Raw genomic sequence first — 22,027 nt, forward strand, 5'->3', positions numbered from 1 at the left:
AAAAGGATGCCGGCAGTCGGACGGCTACCGACGGCCTGTCGGTGACCCGACTGCCCGTCCTCAAAATGAGGGTCTAAGTTCCATAAAGTGCTATGGTCTTTTGATTTAGAAACAACTAGGAGGCCCTCCCAGATTCCCCTATTCCCAGTCTTTTTTAGCATCTGATAAACCTTTTTTGTAGGACCAACTAGCAACCTGTATCTGGGATCTAGCTTGCTTTTTTATTGCCGTGACTAATGCGGTCTTGGTCACTCTACAATGCTTGTGAAACCATGTCGTGGGGAGTTTTCTTCCTACTCACCGCCTAGTCTCAATGAAAAAATGATTCCACGGATTTAGAAACATCCTATTATGCACTTCGGATACTACCCCTGCTGTGTCCAATGATAACAAGCCCTCTAATGCATCGGCAACCATCCTATAAATCTCACCTAGGGACTCGAGTCACTGCGTACCCTTGAAAAGAAGATGTCATTAGCTTACAGCACCAGGAACAAAACATATGAAAGGAATTTATTGGCAAGGTGAATTTTACGGCAGGTTTATCCAAGATTCTTGAAAAATAACATCATTAATTCATCTTTCACAGAAAAATGTTCTGCTTGTACGGATAGAAGCCTCCGAGCGGACATTTTGTACCTATAAAGTAACCTTCGCATCCGTACCTCTTTTTTTCTAGGATAATCACGATTTTTACAACAAAAAAACTGTGGTGGAGAAAAGGCATTGGTAGAATGCACAGGCAGGTGCTGCAGTAACTACTGGGGACTCAAACCTGGACTTTCCAATTCCTCCAGTGATTTCTCATTACTCATAAGATTCTCAGGCTGCAACCCAGAACCACCATTAATTCTGCACCTTCAGGGTTAAGAGGACCCCGGGTATAGTTAACTCTTATAGTGTGGATTTAACATCTTTTACACAGGGTGGCAGAGTGGAAAATTGCATTTAGCTTTAAATAACATTTTTAGCTTAACTAAATTAAACTTTTTTTTTTAAACAAAGTGCTATAAATATATATTTAACATTCTAATTTGATGACGTAAATATTACCACAAGAGTGGGAAAACCCCTAAAGCTATTCAGCCCACTTGAGCCTCCAAATAAGGAAAAGTATATATTCAATGATGAGAGGAGATGGTGCGTGAATATTGCTTCACCTAGAGGGGGGCGAGTCAACAAATTAACAGAGAGAGCTGAGCCAGAGCCGAGCCGAGCTAAGGCTCTGGCTGGGCTCTGAGAGTACGTATACTAGCCGAGCCTAGAAATAGTTGACATCTAAGTCATGCAACAAACATCAGGTGAAAATATGATAGTCTCTTTAAAAATTAAAAAAGGTAATTCTTTAACATGCAGGAGCATTTCACCCTAATACATTAGATTATTTCTGTATAGCACACAACCTGAACGTCCATATTGGCAGTTGCTCTCATGGCTGAAAATTGAGAAAAAGGAGGCTCCGTTAAATAAATTATTTGCTTAGGATCACACAATTGGTCAAGCGGGAAAGCTTAGGATTGGTTCAGGTTTCCTGGTTTCACATTATGAAATCCACCCACTAAATGCCTAACTCTTGCTCTCCCTTTTAATACCCAAGGTTTATGCTCTGTGTATAATTTTTGGCCCATAATGGCAGAGGGTAAGTGGCAATCAGAAGCCCGATTAGGACCTCAAGCTGAGTCAGGCCTCCAGCTTGAGACTGGCACAAGCCTTAAGTGGCATGCCCATCCCTATCTACTTAGCATTTATTATGGCAGACAAGCCAGGCAACGTCATAGTCCTGTAAACATCTCACATCATTGGGATATAACTCAACATAATTTGTTTTTTATGAACTCTGAAAGGTTGAAAAGGCTGCATCATACTGCAAGGATAGGAATCTGCGACTTTCCAGTTTCACAGACCCTTCCCTCTTCTATCCCTCCACCATCCTTTTCAATCCAACTAACAGACTCACATGTCCACCACTCAGATGAATTTTATATTTCCCTTTACCCCTTTACTAATTCACCACTAATCCTTTTTGGGTTCCGGACTAGTGTGCTACTCGCTGAAAAGCGCTTCAACGCCTCGTCAGGGGTAGTAAGCGCTATTTAAATGCAATTACGATTACATATATTGTTTTGAAGGGCTAGCCAAACTCTGCAAGCTGTCTGGCCTCCCTTGGGGGATGCACTGGCGCTTTTAAATGAGTCTTTTATGTGCGGAACGGGCTGGACCAGCGGTGCAATTAAGGTGTTTCCTGCACAAATGAGGTAGAGGGCTGCTGTAGAAGAACACATTATTCTGTATGTCACACTCTAAAATGCAGACATAAACTAACAGCAACAGATTGGCACATAGAACGGGTTAATGCTGATCACCTGATCAAGAAAAATAATAGAAAAATCAAAGACTGATCCACGTATGAACAGATGCATTATAAATTCAGAGAGCCAGAGTCAGGTATGGAGGCATTCTGAGTCAAATAGAAAAATAAATAGAACAGACAGACAGACCAGGCAGAGAGAGCGCCAGAATCTGAGACACAGAAAGATATGTGGGAATACTGACAGAGCGAGGCTAGATGGAAACAGACAAGTATAGATCGACAAACAAGCAGACAATGTGAGAATATGAGATAAACAGAGGCAATGATTCAGATAGCTAAATCAGAGGGAGACCCATAGAACACAGTTGTGGCTGGTGTTGGGGCAAAGTGGTGGGGGACAAAAATAAAATCATACCTGAATCCCGCCACATAGCTGCTCTTCCAGCTGCACTGCAGGCACAGGCTCCCAGACTGCCCTGTGCCAATCCGGATGTTGCTCTCAAAACATGAGAGCAGCGTCCGGACTGGCCTGAGCACCCTCAATTTGCATTCCCAGGGAGACTTGGAGACTGTGCCTGCTCTCTCCAACCCGGCAATGCAGCTGGGGTTGGAGAGAGCTTCAGTGCGCATGGCGGTTTGGCTGGCTTAAGATGGACGGCCTAACCGTCATGCGCACTGAGAACAGTGCACCTACCACTCCACTCCTCCTGTACATGTCATTCCCATGGCCCGCCCCCAAGAATCCACGACATGGAGAAACATAAAACAATGAGAAACGTATTTATTTTATTTTTATTTAGCGATTTGTATAGCGCCTGGTGACCCAAGGGCATCCCCGCGCTGTAAAGACTTGTTCTCCAGATGAGGGCAGGGAAGAGGGGAGACCTTATTTGGGGAATAGGAGTGTCTTCAGTTTTTTACGAAAAACCAAATAACTGGGTTCCAGTCTAAGGGTACGTGGGAGGGAGTTCCATCCAGTGGCCGCTTGTACAGAAAATCGTCGGCCTCCTGTGCGTGTCCTTTTGAATTTGGGAATATTGGCTAGGTGCTCATTCTCGGATCGTAGGGATCTGGGTGCTTTGTAGGGGGTGACCATGTTACTGAGGATCGCAGGGCCAGATCCGTTGATCAGTTTGTAAGCCGTGCACATGGCTTTGAATTCCACCCTTTGGCGCACAGGGAGCCAGTGCAAGGCCTTGAGGGCGGGTTTGGCTGACACTCTAGATGGAAGGTTCATGAGCATGCGTGCTGCTGCATTCTGTGTCCGTTGCAGTCTCGTCAAGGTGGCCTCAGGGGCTCCCAGGTAGACCATGTTACTATAATCCAGCCGAGACAGTACTAGCCCCTGGATGAGTAGTTTCCTGGATGTGGGTGGTAGTAAGGGAAGAATCTTGCGGGTAGTGCGCATGAGCCCAAAACAGGTGCCAGAAGTTTTGGCGGCTTGCGTCTTCAAGGAGAGCTCGGGTTCAAGCCACACTCCGAGGGTCTTAATTTCGCGCTTTGGGGTAGGAATTTCCCCGAACACGTCTGGCCAGACCGCTGGGGGGATGGTCACCCATTGCTTTCCCAGGAGCATCACTTCGGTCTTTGACCCATTTAGTTTTAATGATGAGTCACACATCCAACCGTGGATATCCGTGAGGCAGTTAGCCAGGTTGTCTGGGTGGTCGTCTAGTTGGGATAGGGAGACGACCAGTTGTGTGTCATCAGCGTAGCTTACTATCTTTATACCGAATGGTGTCACTACGTCTTCAAGAGGGGCCATATATGCATTAAAAAGCGTCGGGCTCAAGGAAGATCCCTGAGGGACCCCGCTCGTGAGAGGGAGGGTGGACGAGTGGTGATTGCCATCCCAAACCTGGAACGTGCGCCCGGTGAGGAAGGATTCTATCCAACTGAGTGCCGTCCCGGTGAGTCCTGCTGCCGCGAGTCGATGGAGAAGGACACGATGATTGACTGTGTCGAAGGCTGCACTGAGGTCCAGGAGGATCACTGCCACTGACCCTCCTGAATCCAGAATGCGCCTCGCCTCCTCGATGACGGCAAGGAGGGCGGTATCTGCCGCAGAATGTTATTTGTCTCGAAGAACTGAGATAATTGTCCGTTGACCAATTTCTCGGCTACCTTGCTAATCCCAGGGAGTAGTGATATAGGCCGGTAGTTTGCCATATCTGCTGGGTCGAGCTGGGGTTTTTTAAGGAGTGCTTTTACCACCGCGCTCTTCCAGCTAGCAGGAACAGATCCCTGGGCCAGTGAGCTGTTGATAAGCTCCATGAGCGTAGGGACGATGACGGGCGCCACGGTTTTGAGGAATCTGATGGGTGCCGGATCCAGAGGTGATCCGCTTTTCATTTTAGCCAAGGTTAGTTCCACCTCGTTGCAAGTTACTGGCCTGAATGTCGCAAGTTGGGGGCGTATGCTGTTTTCAGTCTGGCTAGGAGGTGGATAGCTGTTCGGCTCTTTTACAGTTTTTACGTAGTAGTCGGAGTTCCGGGGTGTACCACGGGGCGGAGCCAGGTTTCCCGTTTTTGTCCTCCCTAGTTCTGAGTGGAAGTACAGAGTCCAGGGAGGTAGTAATCCACTCTCTAAATTTGCTATCGGCAACCGCCGGGTCTTCTGCGTATTTAGGGGTGGTAGACTTTAAGTTCTTAGCCCATTCTTCGGTGGGAAGTTTGGACCAGGTCCTGTCTCTGATATAAGTGGGCGGTTTTTGGGGTTTCCTAAAGGTTCCTGGTAGTTGGAAGGAGACTAAAAAGTGACCTGTCCAGGGGAGGGGCAGGGACTCCTTCGCTAGCATCGAGGGGGTGCTTGTGAACACAGGATCCAGCAAATGACCCTTGGTGTGTGTAGCTCCAGAGTTTAGGAGGCGGATGTCGAGGGCCGCCAGATCGGTGATCAGGTCGGAGGCTACCGAGTCTGCAGGGTCCTCGAAATGGATATTCAGATCTCCTACTATCATGAAGTTTGTGATAGAGTGGGCCTGTGTCGTAACAGTGTCCAGGAGAGAGCTAGCGAAAGGGCCAGGATAGCCGGGGGGGCGGTATACCAGGACTCCTGTCAGTGAGTTAGTCGGGTCTAGCTTGATTGTAAATTGTAGGCTTTCGGAGTCAGGGATGTGCACTTCACTAGATTTGCAGTGAAGGTAGTCCCGGTGAATAATAGCAACACCACCACCTCTGCCTAAGGGGCGGGGTAGGGACTGAATGAGGAAGCCTGGCGGGGTAGCTAACACCATGTCTGACTCCGAATGTGGGGCGAGCCAAGTTTCCGTGAGGAAGAGGATGTCTAACTCCTGATCTTCTATGAGATGGTTGATCAGCGTCGCATGTTTGGGGAGTGAGCGACAATTCAACGATGCCAGATTGAGGGCTGCGGGTTTGTGGGGGCTTGTAGGTAGTTTGAGCTGGACTGGCTGGCAGAGGGAACAGCGGATGAAGTGTCCATTTGGGTCATGAGCATATTCACAGGAGGAGGCGGTGGGAGGTCTGAGACTTAGAAGCTCCCGCCGTGAATAGCTTACCCTGGGGGCAGCTTTGTCCGGTAAGGGTTCTGGCCCTAGGCCCGGTCGTGCGCGGACGAGCGCAGACGAGCTTGCCTTAAGCGCGCCTTCGGCGCGCCATCGTCGCGCCCGCTGCGCTCGTCCGCTGCGCTTCCGGCAGGGGATCATGCTTTGTAGTGAGTGTTCTGGGCGTCGGAGAGGGGGGGCGTGTCCAGCAGAGGTGGGCGTGGCCCGTGGCTCCCTCGACCAGGTAATGGCGGCAGGAGCGAGCGTTTGGGCCGGAGATGGCGATTTAATCTGCTTCTCTGCGGGGAGTTAGGTAAGTGCCAGGGGAGGGTGCGATAGTTCAGGAGTGTCTAAAAACACCGTATACACAGCTAAAATACAATTTTTAAAAAGCGCGGCTCCCGGCTTCTCGCCTCAGGAGTGTCTCGTTCAGTAGTGCAGCGCTAGTAGTCAGCGCGCTCTATTTGTACCTGAGAGGGGGGGGCGTGTCCAGCAGAGGTGGGCGTGGCCCGTGGCTCCCTCGACCAGGTAATGGCGGCAGAAGCGAGCGTTTGGGCCGGAGATGGCGATTTAATCTGCTGCTCTGCGGGGAGTTAGGTAAGTGCCAGGGGAGGGTGCGATAGTGCAGGAGTGTCTAAAAACACCGTATGCACAGCTAAAATACAATTTTTAAAAAGCGCGGCTCCCGGCTTCTCGCCTCAGGAGTGTCTCGTTCAGTAGTGTAGCGCTAGTAGTCAGCGCGCTCTATTTGTACCTGAGAGGGGGGGGCGTGTCCAGCAGAGGTGGGCGTGGCCCGTGGCTCCCTCGACCAGGTAATGGCGGCAGAAGCGAGCGTTTGGGCCGGAGATGGCGATTTAATCTGCTGCTCTGCGGGGAGTTAGGTAAGTGCCAGGGGAGGGTGCGATAGTGCAGGAGTGTCTAAAAACACTGTATACACAGCTAAAATACAATTTTTAAAAAGCGCGGCTCCCGGCTTCTCGCCTCAGGAGTGTCTCGTTCAGTAGTGTAGCGCTAGTAGTCAGCGCGCTCTATTTGTACCTGAGAGGGGGGGGGCGTGTCCAGCAGAGGTGGGCGTGGCCCGTGGCTCCCTCGACCAGGTAATGGCGGCAGAAGCGAGCGTTCGGGCCGGAGATGGCGATTTAATCTGCTGCTCTGCGGGGAGTTAGGTAAGTGCCAGGGGAGGGTGCGATAGTGCAGGAGTGTCTAAAAACACCGTATACACAGCTAAAATACAATTTTTAAAAAGCACGGCTCCCGGCTTCTCGCCTCAGGAGTGTCTCGTTCAGCTTTATTATTGTTATTATGATTAGACCCTTTAACTGGTTGTGCATCACTCGTACAGTGCAATGGAATAAATATTCTGTTCACTAGTTAGATGGCATCAAGACCAACTCCTTTCTAAAAATACCGGGGAAGTAACTGCATACCCCTCCAGGGCAGGTCCAGAAGAGGCCAGCCTGGCCTCTTTTATGTTCCAGACGAGGTACCAACATCCTTCATCCTGGTCTCCCCACATTAACATTTATGCATCACTTCATGAGCAGAGTAGATCAGCAGAGAGCTGCCGGCGCTGCCCATGTGCTCACGTTTGTTTTTTGGAGTTGCAGGGGAATATGTAGAGAATATTTACTGGCTCTCTGCATGCAGCTCCTCCTTTTTAGGTCGAGCTACAGTGCGCATGTTCTGTCTGCAAGACCTGCTGTTATCAATAAAATGATGATATTCCCGCCTACTACTTACCATTGGTGCAGTCCAGCGCCACTCTTCTTTGCTGCCTCTTGTCTCGTCCTGCAGACGATATGTCACTCCTTTCAAGGCTGAGGCGCACAGGTAAAGTACAATGTACTTACACTTGTCTAAAATATATTTCTTCCTGCGCACTCTTTTTTCGCATCTAAAGGCGCACAGCATTGAAAAACCACCCTGAGCTGGTAAATCAACATATTGGTGTATTTTGGATGTAAAAATTATTTCTGACTCCCTCTTAATGAGTCTGTGGCCTGCTCTTGCCTTCTTTCTCACACACTCTCTCCTCTCTTCTGCCTGGATTTCATTCACCACTTCGTGCGCAAACTACCTATCCCTCTCTATCTTCCTTTCTAACTATTCTGTGCAGCTCTCACCCCTAAGTATTCACCATACCACATAATTACACTACACAAATACACTGCACACCACACGATTCCACAACTAACAATTCCAATACAAACCACATAATTCCATTCCACGCCACATACATCCACCCCACTCCAAAAAAAGGATGGGTAAAAGATATTATCATTTACAACGCCAATAGCTCTAACTCTCCCACATGCGAGATCTATTGCTTTGCAAATGCTTTGTTTTTTGCAGTTTTATATAGCACAAACTTGACTCAAAGGTATCAGAGTGCTTTACATGAGCACCAGTTGCATTACAGATGACACATTTATTTTGTTAGGAACGGGAAGATTAAGTGATTTACCCAGAATCACAGGATGTTGAGCCGCCTGCCGAAACTTGAACCCGGTTCCCAAGCTTCGAGGTCGGCCGCTCTAGCTACTAGGCCACATCCTCTACCGCCAAGGTGAAGACCAGCGCTTCACGAGTACCGGGAAGTAAAAAGCAAGTTTGCCCTGGAGTAACTTACAGACTGAAAAGGAATTTGCGATTGGGCTGGACATGTCCCAGAAGTTTAGTGCATGTGCCAAGCCCAACCAGAAAATGACTGTCAGCTTGTGATGACAACTTCAACCCTTACTGAGGTAGGGGCAGCTGGGCTGGCAGCCTCACAAAGATTCATCTTGAATAAAGCACACAAAACTTTGCACTTAAAAGATTAGTAACTTGAACGATCCCAATGGGTAAACAAGAAGGCCTCTTGAAAGGAGGGATCACCAGGGCAAAAGCCTATCTTGCTCCTGCCTTAGAACTTCTCCGACCACTGGAGGAAAAGGAGTTCTGGGCAGAATCACAGCCTGCCCCCTGCCTGACACCTGTAGCACCACAAAGAGAACAAACACCACTCCACCTACCCTGCCCTGACATCTCCTGAACCACACCTACCTAATCCCTACCTGAACTAGAGCATAGCATCTACCGCCTTCTGAAAGCAGGTGCAAACTGAAAGACGGTTTGTCCCTGGAAGCAGGGAAAAATTAGCAAAAGGGACTGAGACCATAAAGGGACCAAAAAGTAGTAATTGTGTTTTTTGCTGTGAGCTTAGTAGCCTGAAGCAGGAGTTACAGTCCCCTGGTATCTCTGAACCAAAACTGCAAATCTGTAATCTTGGCCTTTGTGCCATCCTGGGTAAAACACAGCCTCCCTGGGCCTCAGATCATTTTTTTCAGGGCTGGACTGGCCGTAGCAGGCATCTGGCATTTTCCCAGTGGACCGGAAGGGTGGGCCGGGTTTGGAAGGGTGGGGGCTGTTTTTGTACCTGGGGGCCGGTTTTGTAGCAGTGCTGCAAATATTACCCCCTGTAACAAAAGCAACAGCAGTGCTTCACGCTAGCCACCTGACGCTCTCACCGGGGCTGGTCCGACTGAATTGCCAGGGCTGGTTTGTGTCCGGTCCTGATTTTCCTATCACAGCCAAGAGCGTTTAGATCTAGGTCGATCCCAAATTTAAGAACACATTGATGAAGGGTTCACCATTCAACTGAAAAATGGGCAATGTCTATAGGTGGAGCCACAGCTGTTGGTTTGCTCTATCCCTGTGTGACCTTGGACTCGACTTTCTGAATGGACACCCAATGGTTTCAGACTATTATTGAACAGATGGAGGAGGCATGCTTATTTACAGCCATGCATCGTGTAGCGCTAAAATACTTCCCACACAGGCCACAATGCAATTCAATGCACTGCAGACACCCTCAGGTGTAGCGTGCTGCGTGTCCGCGACTACCGTTCAGTTTGGGGCGCTTTAGCACGACATAAAAGCAGCTACAGTTGTGATTTCAGAATGAAGAAATGTCGTGCATGATGCTGAAAGGAATATAACAAGAGCCCATCCACTTACAGAATACTGTATGGCAGGAGTTATATCAGCAAGAACTGGTTCAAGAATGACACATGTCGCCAAACAGAAAAAAGCACTGGCAAAGCCAATCTGGCTTTGGAAAGCTAGTATGGAAGTTACGTTTTTATTCATTATTTTTTTTGGTGAGCCTAAGCAAAAAGAAACTACAAAGAAAAAAAAAATTAAAACCTTCCACCATATCAATTGGCCTGATTCACGAAAGGTCTGCACATTCGGGGCGGACCTCCATAATGAGAATTTTCATTGCGGAGATTCTGCCCCGAGTACGGAGACTCCCCCACGACTGCGGGGCTCCGCCACCATTGCGTAGGCCCTTTGTGAATCAGGCCCAAAGTGTCTGGCATATGCTTGAAATAAGAATATTACATTTAAAAAAAAAAAGCATTCCATATAACTTCAATAGAACAGCAAGTGCACTTCTTAGCAGACAGGTATATTTACAACATGTATAGAAACCGTTTTTAGTTTTAATACACATCATAAAAAATATGAGGGCTGATTTATGAAGCAGTTGCGTCGCCCTTGCACCACGCAATGGGGGGCAAGGGGTGACGCAACTATTAAGTAAGATTTATCAACCCACGCGAGGCCACCTTGCGTGGCCCTGTGTGGCTGGATAAATCTTGAGTAAAGCGCCGCAAATTGCTGTGCTGCATTACTCTGCCCCAAAGAGGTGTTCCATGGTTGGAGCGTGGGTGTTCCAACGCAATCTGCCAAGGATTTTGGCGCTATGTACCATTACTGGTAGACAGCAGAATGTGACAAAATGCTACCCTCCCAAGGAGAGGCATAACAAGGAGAAATATCTTTATTTTTCTGAGTTTTTTCCATTTTCCATGTGTGCTGCATTCTGCAGCACACATAGAAAAAGAAAAATGCCTCAGAGGATTGTTTTTGTGCAGGAAGGTACATCTTCCAGCACAAAAACAATCATGTCTGCAAAGCAGACGCAAGGGTGCCTGTGCCGGCACTAGGCAGTTTGTGCACCAGCACAAGGAAAGGACAGGAATGTACCATATAATGTTAAACACGGCGCACTCCTGCCCCTTCCCTTTCATGCAATGCAGCGCAGCCGGGAGGGGTGGGGCCAGGGCATGGGAGGGGAGAAGAGGACTGGTTTGTGCACTTCAGTAAGCAATAAGTAAGTAAGTAAGCATGTGTGTTTGGCCGGCGTCTCAGGCACACTTAGGTTTCTTCCACCAGGCTGTATTAAACAGACAGTTTCGAGAAACAGCACAGTCTCCTGTCCTGAACGCAGCTCAAGCTATCCCACTCGGCCAATCCCTGCGCTCCTCTCATGCTTGAGAGCAGTGCAGGGATTGGATGGGAGTCGTGATGTAGTACCAGGGACTCCAGCAACAGGAACGCTGTAGAGGAGCCCAAGGCGGCCAGCAGCACCGGGTAAGTTGTTTATTTTTATTTTTTATTATTAACCTCCGCGCCGCGCACTCCCCCACATGCTTCCCGCAGGCCCCCTTTCCCCCCTCTCCCGCTCCCCCTCCACTTGCCCCGAAGGTATTTTTCTGTGTCGGCTGCCACTGACTGGGTTGCGTTACTCTTGATTCATCAAGCCATGCAGGGCCAAGGTGGCCCTGCGTGGTTTGATAAATATAAATATGAATTTGTTGTTGCAAAGCCCTTGCGCCCCCTTGCACAATGCAAGGATGGTGCAACAAAAATTATACATATCCCCCATAGATTAAACACGCTAGGATAGCAAAAAAATAAAAGCGATAAACAATGGAAAGAAAAAACATTGACATGGTAAAGTATTGTTCCTTAAGCTCTGGTAATGAAGTGCATTTCTGTTTAGGCAGACATAATGTAACATAGCATGTGCATACATGAGCAGGTAAAATGCCATTACTCAAAGTTCAAGGAACAAAATGCCTTAAGTGGGCTAACCCACTGCCATGTGCTGTATATTGTGGTGGGTGGAAGCAAAATGTCTATGAGAACTGAACAGAAGAATATATGAAGAGGATTTATCAAAAGAATCTCTATGTATGTATGTATATACATATGGGCGACTTATGATTTTTTGACTGCCGGAGGCAGGCGAGACTGCTTAAGCTGTTTGTTGGCCAGACCTAAAAACAACAACGAGCCTGCTAAAAAAATTGTTTGATAAAAGATGTGTGAGACTTTTCTGAAACATCTGCTTATAAATGGATTTAAAGAGCACAGCATTCTTAGCCTTATTAAGAATTTACTACCAGAGGCAGTTATAGCACTGTAAAAAAAAGTAAAGTAAATCCGTATTTGTAAAGCGCGAACTACTCACCCTTATGGGTCTCAAGGCGCTGGGGGCCGTCGTGGACATTAAGTGAGCTGTTGCCCAGAGTCACACGGTGCTGAGCTGAGCTGCCAGCGGAGCCGGGGATCGAACCGTGAATCCTGTGCTCCAAAGTCAGCTGCCCTGGCCGCACTATACAGCAGCATACTGATCCCTCCTATGCCTCAGTCCTGTTGCAGTGCACATACACAGCAGGGACCTATTCAATGGAAAGAGACAGCCCACACTGCTGTGTGCACAGGGCCTTAGCACATTCAGCGCTAACGGCTGTGCCGGACTTGTGTTAACAGCAGGGTGAAAATTCCTTTGTGATAGGCCTGACCAGAGTTATATAGATAACGAAGGATGGAATATGCGCCCCACAGTGGGCCCTCATGTGGCTGGATGCTGCATTTGAGTGCCATATTCAGTTCGACTGCTCAAAGGTGCCTTTGGCTCCCAACGTCCACAGACCGCTTTTGCGGAGGTTCCGAATGTCAACATCCTAGATTTCTCTTCCCACTGAAGAAATTGCTGCCCTACCCAGATCTCTCATACTAGAGATTCCTTCGCTGTAAAAACCCTCTACTTTTCCACACTTAGAAAGTAAACATGTTGTTGTTCCTAGCTGATTGGCCAAATCAAATCTTGGGACTGGACCACAATCCGCATGTGATGTAGAATGCTAGAAACTGGCTGGCAAGACCCTTTGAAAAGGATTCTGGGGCTGCACTCAAGGTGGAATTCATCAGACCCACTGTAGAGAGCAGTTATGGCTCAGGGAAAGGCATGGGATGTGTCCCTAAACTTTGCAAATACCAATTTTTGGATATCTCTAAATGCCTCCTTTGAATCCTCGACTCCGTATACAGCCACTCCTTTTTCTCTAGCTGACTTCTATATTTCTATGTTTTGATGAGCCATGGGGCCTTTTGGCAAGGCCCAGAGGGGTGCGCTCGGTGATCCCACCTTGTGGATCATTGCCAAGTGAACGCGGTCCATCCTGATGCAATTTAACCCCAAGATCATCAGCATGAGTGATAGAGATTCTCACCTTCACTCTAGTTACTTGCTCTTTGGAAAGTAAAGAACTTTCAGATGATGTCATCACCGTCACTTCTGATGACCATACCCAGGCCTCCATGAAGTAGGTTATGAAGAAGAATCATGTTCTGGTGAAGCTGGTGATGGGCGAGAGCATCGCATCGGCTGCCACTGCGAACCGAACAGTTGTTTCTTCTTGAGCCTATGTGATTTATCTACCTTCAACCTCCAGCTGGATTAGAGGCTAGTTAGTGAGCATGGCAGGACAGAGACACGGACCCTTAATTCAAAAGCCTACCAGCACAGAGCACCAATTTGCCATATACATGCAATACATAGACACCACGTTCAATCGTCTCCACTTGCCTCCATGTACAATTTTGGGAGGATATCTCCAGCAGGCCTGGGGGGAATTCACGGAGAGAGCAAAAAAGTGACCAAAGATCTCCGATGCGCTACGTGGAGTTCCGCAAGCAGAGGAGTGCATCAGTTTGTGCTATTCACCCTGATTTTTAGCACCGGTTGTTTGTTCCGAGCTGTAAAATCAGCGCGAGCTGCACCATGTGCAGCACAAGAGGGCGCTGCTCCTCTCTGCTGCTCGAGTAGATGTTCTACTTGAGCACCAGCTGCCTCAACACGAGCGGTAGCGGCCAGCTGTGACCGCCCGCATTGAGAAATCTCACCAGAGGCGGTCTGGAGTAAGATTTTCCACGTGCGCCACCTTAACGCTGGTGAGTGCGAGCGAGGAAAAAACTCAGCTCTGATACTCATAGCAGAGTTTTTCTGAACTCTACGCGCTACGCGAAGTGGAAAGAACTCCGCAGACTCCGCAAGCGAAATGGAATTTCATGCCCAGGCATATTCTCCAGCACAAGTAGAGCAAACGGTGGAACAAAAACCAGCCTCTTCAAAAAGACTTTAAGTTGGCGATGTATTCACAAAGGCTTGTAAGTGCACATAAAATAGTGCTTCTCTAGTATAACTTGCCTTACTAATAAATGCTTTTGAGAATTTACACCAATCACAAGCTTAATGCATTAAATGACTAGTGTGAGGATCCTATGCATCCTGCCTGTGTCATCTGGGGTGTCAACCAGCACAATTTAAACTAATATATCATGATGGAGGTGCAATAAAGCATAGCTTCCCAAGAAAGCCCCCAAGGCAACCTGTCTCCCATGATATCTGTCTTGTTTCTCCTGTGGATTAGGTCTCACTGCACATCTCTTTACAGTGCTTATGTCAATTAGACGAAGAGACATAAGAGAAGCACGTTTTCGCCTTCCACCAGAATTGCAAGTTGGCTCTCGTGCAAGCATAGTTTGCAAAACTTGACCTCTTTTTTTCATATCAGCAAGAAACCACTCAGGAACACAGCCAGAGAGCAGAGGTCTCTGTCTAGATGAATCCGTTTAGACAAACATGTTGCTGTTCCCTCCTGTCCCGTGTTGCTGAATAGGATAGTTTAAAAAAATAAACGTAATGGGGCAACCCAGTGTCCCTCAGAACCTGGGTATACGTATTCAAAAAAGAGAGAATTGGTTCTGTCGGTGGGTCAATTACTTAGAGTACATAGCAAAAGCTTATGGGTATCAAAATCAATGATTTTCAAAGAACAAAGTATAACACACACCATAGAAATTGAGTCAATCAACTTTTTTTTTTTTAAATGATGAGCCAAAATTGATCATAGGCTGTCGCAATTTACACTTTCAATTGCAAACGTGAAATGAGTGACTGTGGTGAATGGTGACATGTGATAAATGGTGATAGAATACTGTATACAAAAACAATTGTAAACAATGTGACAAGGAGGGGAAAACAATTTCATAAAAGTCCTTATTATTTTACACATATGCTTAATAATCCAATAGTGAATGGGACTGTATTCTTAAACTTTGTGTGGACATAGGTAGTACGCCGACGTTTCGACCCTGTGTATCGCACAAATGTGTATGCGTCAAGGCGGGTCTTCCTCAAGGCAGGAGGGGGAGAGGTGGCAGCCCAAAGGTAGGATTTAACTTAACACTGCGATGAAGAATTCTTGGTCAGGTATGTGTGGGAGAATAAATCACAAAGGGACTCCACCAGCCGGATTGGAGTCTTGTGGAGTTAATGAATTAAGCATCCAAGAGTCAGTTTGGGAAATAATTTAACGTCAGTCCGAATTTTTCGTGATCTGAAAATGAGCGCGTCCTTCCGTCCGTCAGTTTTGACAGACTGGCACCTTTCCTGTCATTAGATCAATTTATTCAAGCCTTTGTTATTAGACTGATCTCATATTGTGTTGAGATTAGTTGGAGCTAAGTTTTACCTCGTTACCCTTGTCAGTAATCATAATGTTGTTATATTTCCTCTAACCTTTTGTTACATTAGGGTACTGCTTTGTAAGTGCCCTGGCTTTCTACATGCTCCTCCCAGGTCTCGTAAGGGAGGTTTAAACATTTATTCCATGTCATTTCCCCTCTCTTTGCATCCATTAACCTATTTTAAAGTACATTTTTGGGGAAATTTAGCCTAGAGGTCGCCACAGTTTCCATCAGTATAACCCCCGCCCCCATATATTAGTGTCGCACTTTAAAAGGTGTCTCCAGTTTCCTGCACATGCTCTCTTCAGCAGTGACTTGTGCACCGTTCAGATATTTTTAGGTACAATCAGTTTTCCAGAGGGGATACGTGTAAAAAAATAACATTGTCTTGTACCACTGCTGCATACAGACCAGTTGCTAGTGAGTTACTGATGTAAGCCATCAGGTATCCTTCTCAATTCATGGATGTCATTTTGGGGTTGGCAGGGGTCACAACTGCAATCCCTGGGTTGCTCCTTGTGACCCCTGGCACTGCCTTTTCGACCCATGGCGTCAGAATTGGCAAAATAAGTGCCAGGAACACAGTGGCAGCTTGTCCTTATAGATATCGTGGGGGCTCCACTCTCTTTGTTATCTGTCAAATATTTTATTACACTAATATAGCCTTGGTGGGCTCTACCAGCCGTTAAAGTCCTGCTCCAGCGTTAAAGGACTGAGCTGAAGGCTTTCAGGCTATTAAAGCATTCCGCCCCTAGAGGGCAGACTGTTCTAATTTGTAAAACAAAGGAATCAGGGACCAGAGGGTTGGAAATCCCCTCGAGCTCTGGGAGGCCATTGTGTACAGCAACAGCTGTGAAACAAACATTGGACTGCTGATGCTCCAGGCGTCCACCAGGGATTAGAAGCCCGGAGCACTCCACTGTCTACAATGTAGCACTCTACATTCCAACGTTCTAATACTGAATAATGTTGCAATATTCACTATTATTGTATTTAAAAAAATGGAATACAATTAGCTGGAATATGATATTCCCTGGTAGCTGAGATAAGTAAAAAAAAAAAATGCTTTTAAATGTATGTTGAGTGTATGGTTGCAGGTGGGTGTTTCATCGAGAAAGAGTGTGTGTAAGTGTGAATGTGTTTGCATGTGTAAGCATGTGTGTGGGTAAAAGTGAAGGCCAAAGGGCGTGTGATGTCACTTCCGCTACCCTGGGCAATTTGGTTAACTGTCGTCCATGCTTCCTATCCCATAGTTAAAGGATAGCAATACTTTGAGGGCCCACTTGTGCCCTGTGGAGCTGCATAGGCAATCCCAGGGAGACACTATGAACAACTTGACTGTGTTGCTGTTGTGTTTAATTTCCGAATGTGCTGTATCCACAAAAGAGCTGTAGAAAAGCATAGTCCTAAATAAACATATTATTGGCGCTCAGTGGCTGTCCGTGCAGGTAAACGGGGTAGGACGGTGGGGTGGTGCAGGGGGGCGAGTCATGGCGGGAGGGGGTGGAAATCGACAGACAACAGAACTGGAAAAATTAATTAAATAAATAAATAAATCCTATTCTGTCGTCTGTCGACAGCAACCCCCCCGCCGTGCTTTTCCCCTCACCCACCGTGCTTACCTGCACAGACCGCTGCTGCTTGCGCCTATCTCTAGCATAATATTTGGTGGCTCGCTACCCATGTCAAGAACTACATTTAAAAATTGTGCAAGTTCTCTAATCAGCAATGGGGAGAAAAATAACTTTCAATCCTCAGTCTGTTTTGAAGGGGAGGGGGTTCTGTTCTCGTGGGAACTGCATCGTCTACAAAGTGTACTAACAGGACCGTAAGGCCTCCGACGTTTGGAACATGTGCTCCAGCTTCCTGTAGTGCCTCGAGCACAACTCCTCAGTCCACCTGGAAGGTGGCTCGGGTTTCGCTTCCTATCCAAACCGTTCATTGGAGATTTTTTTTCAACTTTTGTATTTAGAAAATAAATGTTATTTGTCAAATAGTAAAAAAAAAACCTACATAAAATCAAACTGAGAGAAGAGGGTGCAAATGCAGACATTATGAATGTATTTCTGACGCAGATTATATATTGTTTTGGTGTAATGAGAGCACAAAGCACTCTGAAAGATGGGGGGGGGGGGGACAACAAAGGAGGAAGCCCCAGCTAGGCAGATGTGCTCTAGTGCTTACTCTTTGTTGTGCTGGGGGTGCTGGAGCAGTAATGTTTGAAATAGGACAGTGTAGTGAAGTGAAGATGAAGGCACATGAAGCAAAGTTATGGCTGGTGCTAGGGAGCTCACTCGAGGTGTTAGTGGGGCCAAGGTGGGCTATGGAGGCTTCAGATTCAAGGGGTAAACATGCAGTGTGTCTCAAATGGGTCTTTTAGAGCACATCCGTGGAGCCTGGAAAAGAGTAACATTATCAGCCCTTCTCAGAAACGTGCGCCATTCTCTCCAGGTATGAAAGGAAATTTCTTTTTGTTGCAGTTTTTTATATAGTGCAAACTCGACCTGGAGGTATTGAAGTGCTTTACATGAGCACCAGTTACATTACAAAAGAACACGTTCATTTAAATGTTTAAATTTTTTTGGGGCACAGGGAGATTAAGTAATTTGCCCAGAATCACAGGATGTTGAGCCAACGCCTAGACTCAAAGCTGATTTCCCAGTTTCAAAGTTGGCTGTTCTGGCCGTTAAGCCACATCCTCTCCCCATTGTTGTTTGCATTTTTCCACATGCTTAGAATGTCTTTGCACCCTAGCACAAGCATCAGATCTAATTTGGGTTTGAATCTAAGGGGCCCATATTTGGACATGAAATCTCCGTGGTGGGCAGTCAAGAGGGCTTTTAGTAGTGTGCGATAAAATAACTTGTGGGAGGAGCCATGTGTTAGTATTGCAGTTACAGAAAATAGGCTGACCTATTTATTTCAGTTTGTGTAGATGCTATGGGATCCAGAAGGCCCAGTGTAGTCACATACATTTGATTGGTGCCAGGGATGGTGTGATCTTATGTTTAAAAGGGGAGCTCAGATCTTCGTCCAGTTGATATGGGAGTTTACAAAAAAAAAAAAAGTATTTTTCTCATTAATGTTGTAATTGGTGTATTTTTATTTTTGTGGTCTTGGGGCGTAAGAATGAGGAGGTTTTGGAGTCGATGCGACCACATTTGTATAGATTTAGGAATATGCTAGAGTAAAGATAGATCATTGTTTAGGGCAGGTAATTTGCTCAGGCATGCTGTTAGTTTCAATAATTTATAGAATTCTGAGCCGTTTAGGTTAAAATGGGTTGTAAATTAGAAAAGTTCAGTGTGTCTTATGAGAACTGGGACGATGTGAACCGAGATGCCATTGGAAACAGTCACCCCAGTCGAAAATATTGTCAGCTATTTTGATTTTTTTAGCATGCCAGATTGAGGCTAATTCAGAATTGCTTATTTGACTTCACGGGTTGAATCCAACTTTTTTGGGTGTAATCCAAAATACTTTGACTATGAAGAGAGTATTCTATTCAAAGCAGCACTTTAAATGGTTACTGAGTACCAGCACTTTTTTTTATTTTGAGAGGGAGAGTACCTGCACTTCTAAAAAAAAAAGTGATACGTTAAATTGGAGAGTACCGGCACTTCTCAGAAACAAGCAGGTACTCTGGTACAGAGTACCTGCAGTTCAATTTTTCCATTTCAAGCACTGACTCAAAGACAGGTAAGGGATTAGATTGAAGGTTTGTATGATTGAACTCTCTACTTCTAGCCAAATATGAATCCTCAGGACGGATTTAACCGGTGCCCTACTCAAACAGGAAATCAGTCTGATCAACTTTCAAGCTTGGCAAATTCTTGGTATCGTGTTCCTGCAAATTTCTATGAAGCAACACCGGAAGCCTCCTACTCACCGAGTCTAATGCTGTGTTAAGATTCATTTAGATTACGTATTAAGTGATAACATACTCAGCATGATGGCTAGAAGAGGGACCGTTCAATGAGTCTGCTTAGCATCCCTGCGAACCCTGACTCGGATCTCTAAGGGCTTCCCTCAGTACCATGTTCTTCAGGTGGAAGTTGTAGGTTTCCACCTGCTGATTAAAGCCCAGCTAACACTATAGATGTTAATCCACACCCATCCCTCAGGGTAACTCCCCACTCTAGCTCATTTCCTTTGTTATCATACAAGGAACATACCTAGGAGCCTTGAGTGTGATCAAAGAAGTACACATGATGCAGACATCCTATCACCGTACTTCAAAGTACTGTCCTTCATGGTCATTGAAGGTCAAGGGGCAGGGGCAAAAACCTGGGGAGCTGGACTTCTTTTACACTTCTGCAAATTATAAATTCAACAAGAAATTATTGAGACATTTCCTTCTAACAAACCATCACCACTATCTTGGAGACAACATCATACAGCAACATATAAAGCTCTAATTTGTATCAGACGCCGCAGGCTTGGTGTGGGGGTAACACAAAGCTCCCCCTTACTCAAATGGGATAATGACAACAGCGTACCCTGGATTGTTGGTTTGACAAGGGCCATATTTGTTTGTGACAATAACTAAGAGATTGTTCCATCAAAATAGTATTCCTCTTTACAGTAGCAGCAAACTCTGGATGAGATATTTTGCACAACCCAAAATTAATATTGCACCTTCATTCTGTCTGCCATACACTTGTGAAACCACCTGCTCTAAGGTGGATGATTCTGAGCAAGCGCCTGACCGGGCACTAGTCCTAGATTCATCACCACCCGCCCCTGGTTGATGTAAGGTCTTGGGCCCTGCAGTGAGGTTAGACGCTAGGGGCCATATTATCAAGGAACGGCGATAACATTATCGCCGCTTTAGCGGCAGGAAACTGCCGCTAAAGCTGCGATAATGGGCTCGATAATATGCCCTTGTGAATTGCCAAAGAAGCCCAGGTTCTGGTGTGAACCTGGGCTTCAATGGGAATTCACAAGGGCATATTATCAAGCCCATTATCGCAGCTTTAGCGGCAGTTTCCTACCGCTAAAGCGGCGATAATGTTATTGCCGTTCCTTGATAATATGGCGCCATGTTCTCATGCACCATTTATATATTTCGATCCTTCGACCTCATGTTTGAGGGAAAAACACAGAATTACATTTTCTAAAATCTTTTTGTAATTGTTTATCCTCGAGATCCTATAACACTACTCAAAATAAGATCAAGAACGAACCCAAACTAAAAGCTGACACACTAGCCATACAATTACTTCACCTACACAAAACATACCCCGTCCTTTATCCCCAGAAAAGCTTTTCATACCCTACAAAGTGGGGAGGAGGGAAGGACAAAAAGAGGCTCTCCACTTCTCAGTGGATTCAGGTCTGGGCCGGAGAGTAGGAGATAAAGGTCGAGCTCAAGCCCTCCCGACTTTGAACACAGACTTTTCCCCACCATTTGGTAGCGGCATAGCTAGACCTTTGGCAACCCGTGGCAGCCCCTGCGTTTGCCTCCCCGCGGCGGCCGCATGTAAGAATGTGGAGGGGGGGGGGAGGGCTGGCAATTCCTGCGATGGCCTCATGTAAGAGTGGGGAGGGGGGGAGGAAGCCACCCCCAACACTTCTGGACCCCCCCATTGGTACACCACTGCAATTTGGCCTGGTTCAGGCACGACTTCTGCTCTGAACCCCGTCCTCCATTGAGCCCAAAGTGACCCCGCCTCATCTTCTGAGCCGCCTTAGACCACATCTGACAAAAAGGGAAGGCCCATCCCTACCTCTGCCACCGAGATGGTGGGGTGGGAGGAGTCCCCAGACACCTCCACCCTAAGCTCGCTGCTCCTCTAGTAGGGTGGGGCACACTCTCAGATCCTCTAGAACCCTACTATTCTACTTCAGCTCTCTGAAAGTTCACACTAAAGTGACTGGAAAGGTAACACCGCATTCATATAGAAGAGCCACTCAGAGACAATTCAATGCATAGTATCAATCTTGAAAATCTTTGAAAATAGAAATACATTAAAAACAAAATCTGATTCTTATTTGAATTCTATTGCCACAGGGGGTTTTTCCCAGCTGCGATCCCCACTGTTAGGACCACATGCACCTAATAAATACAAGTAACAATGTTTGATTGTTACATACAAATATAAATCACATATAATGTAATATATGTATTCCATTTCTGAATGACACATTTTCGCATTACCTGTGATACTCTCCTGACGACCTCGCTGCCAACGCCTAGGCCCTGCACGAACGAGCGGGCTGCAATGAGGGCTTTGGTTGCTTTGAGTTTCAGGTCTCGGGGAACCTCTCCAAAAGGTTTGAGCTGCTCAGACAGCTTGGCCAGGCAGTCCAGGTACTCGTCGGTGATGGCGTACTGAGGATTCAGGATCTTGAAGAGCCGCTCCAATAAATGCATCCAAAAGTCATGGAGCACCTCTTCTAGGTTGACGCTGAGCCCTTGGTAATACTGCCGCAGCTCAAGGTACAACTCCTTGAACTGCTTTCCATGCTGGCTGTACAAGTCCCCATAGAGTTCAGGAAAAGAGTTGTGTAGAGAAGTTTCGGATTTGTTTAACAAATCCTGGAAATAGCCTGCAAGAAAA

At 46.6% G+C, this 22,027-nt stretch overlaps 1 protein-coding gene across 1 annotated transcript in view; it reads right to left on the reverse strand.

Annotated features, from left to right (window-relative positions):
- Positions 1 to 22,027, reverse strand: part of GPC1 (glypican 1) — a 349,563-nt gene that overhangs the window by 88,983 nt on the left and 238,553 nt on the right. The window contains exon 3 of the mRNA XM_085634652.1: positions 21,625 to 22,016. Coding sequence (XP_085490778.1) covers positions 21,625 to 22,016 — 392 coding nt within the window. The remainder of the gene's footprint in view (positions 1 to 21,624; positions 22,017 to 22,027) is intronic.

This window comes from Triturus cristatus, chromosome 11 (genome assembly GCF_964204655.1).
Source record: "Triturus cristatus chromosome 11, aTriCri1.1, whole genome shotgun sequence".
Lineage (NCBI taxonomy): Eukaryota > Metazoa > Chordata > Amphibia > Caudata > Salamandridae > Triturus > Triturus cristatus.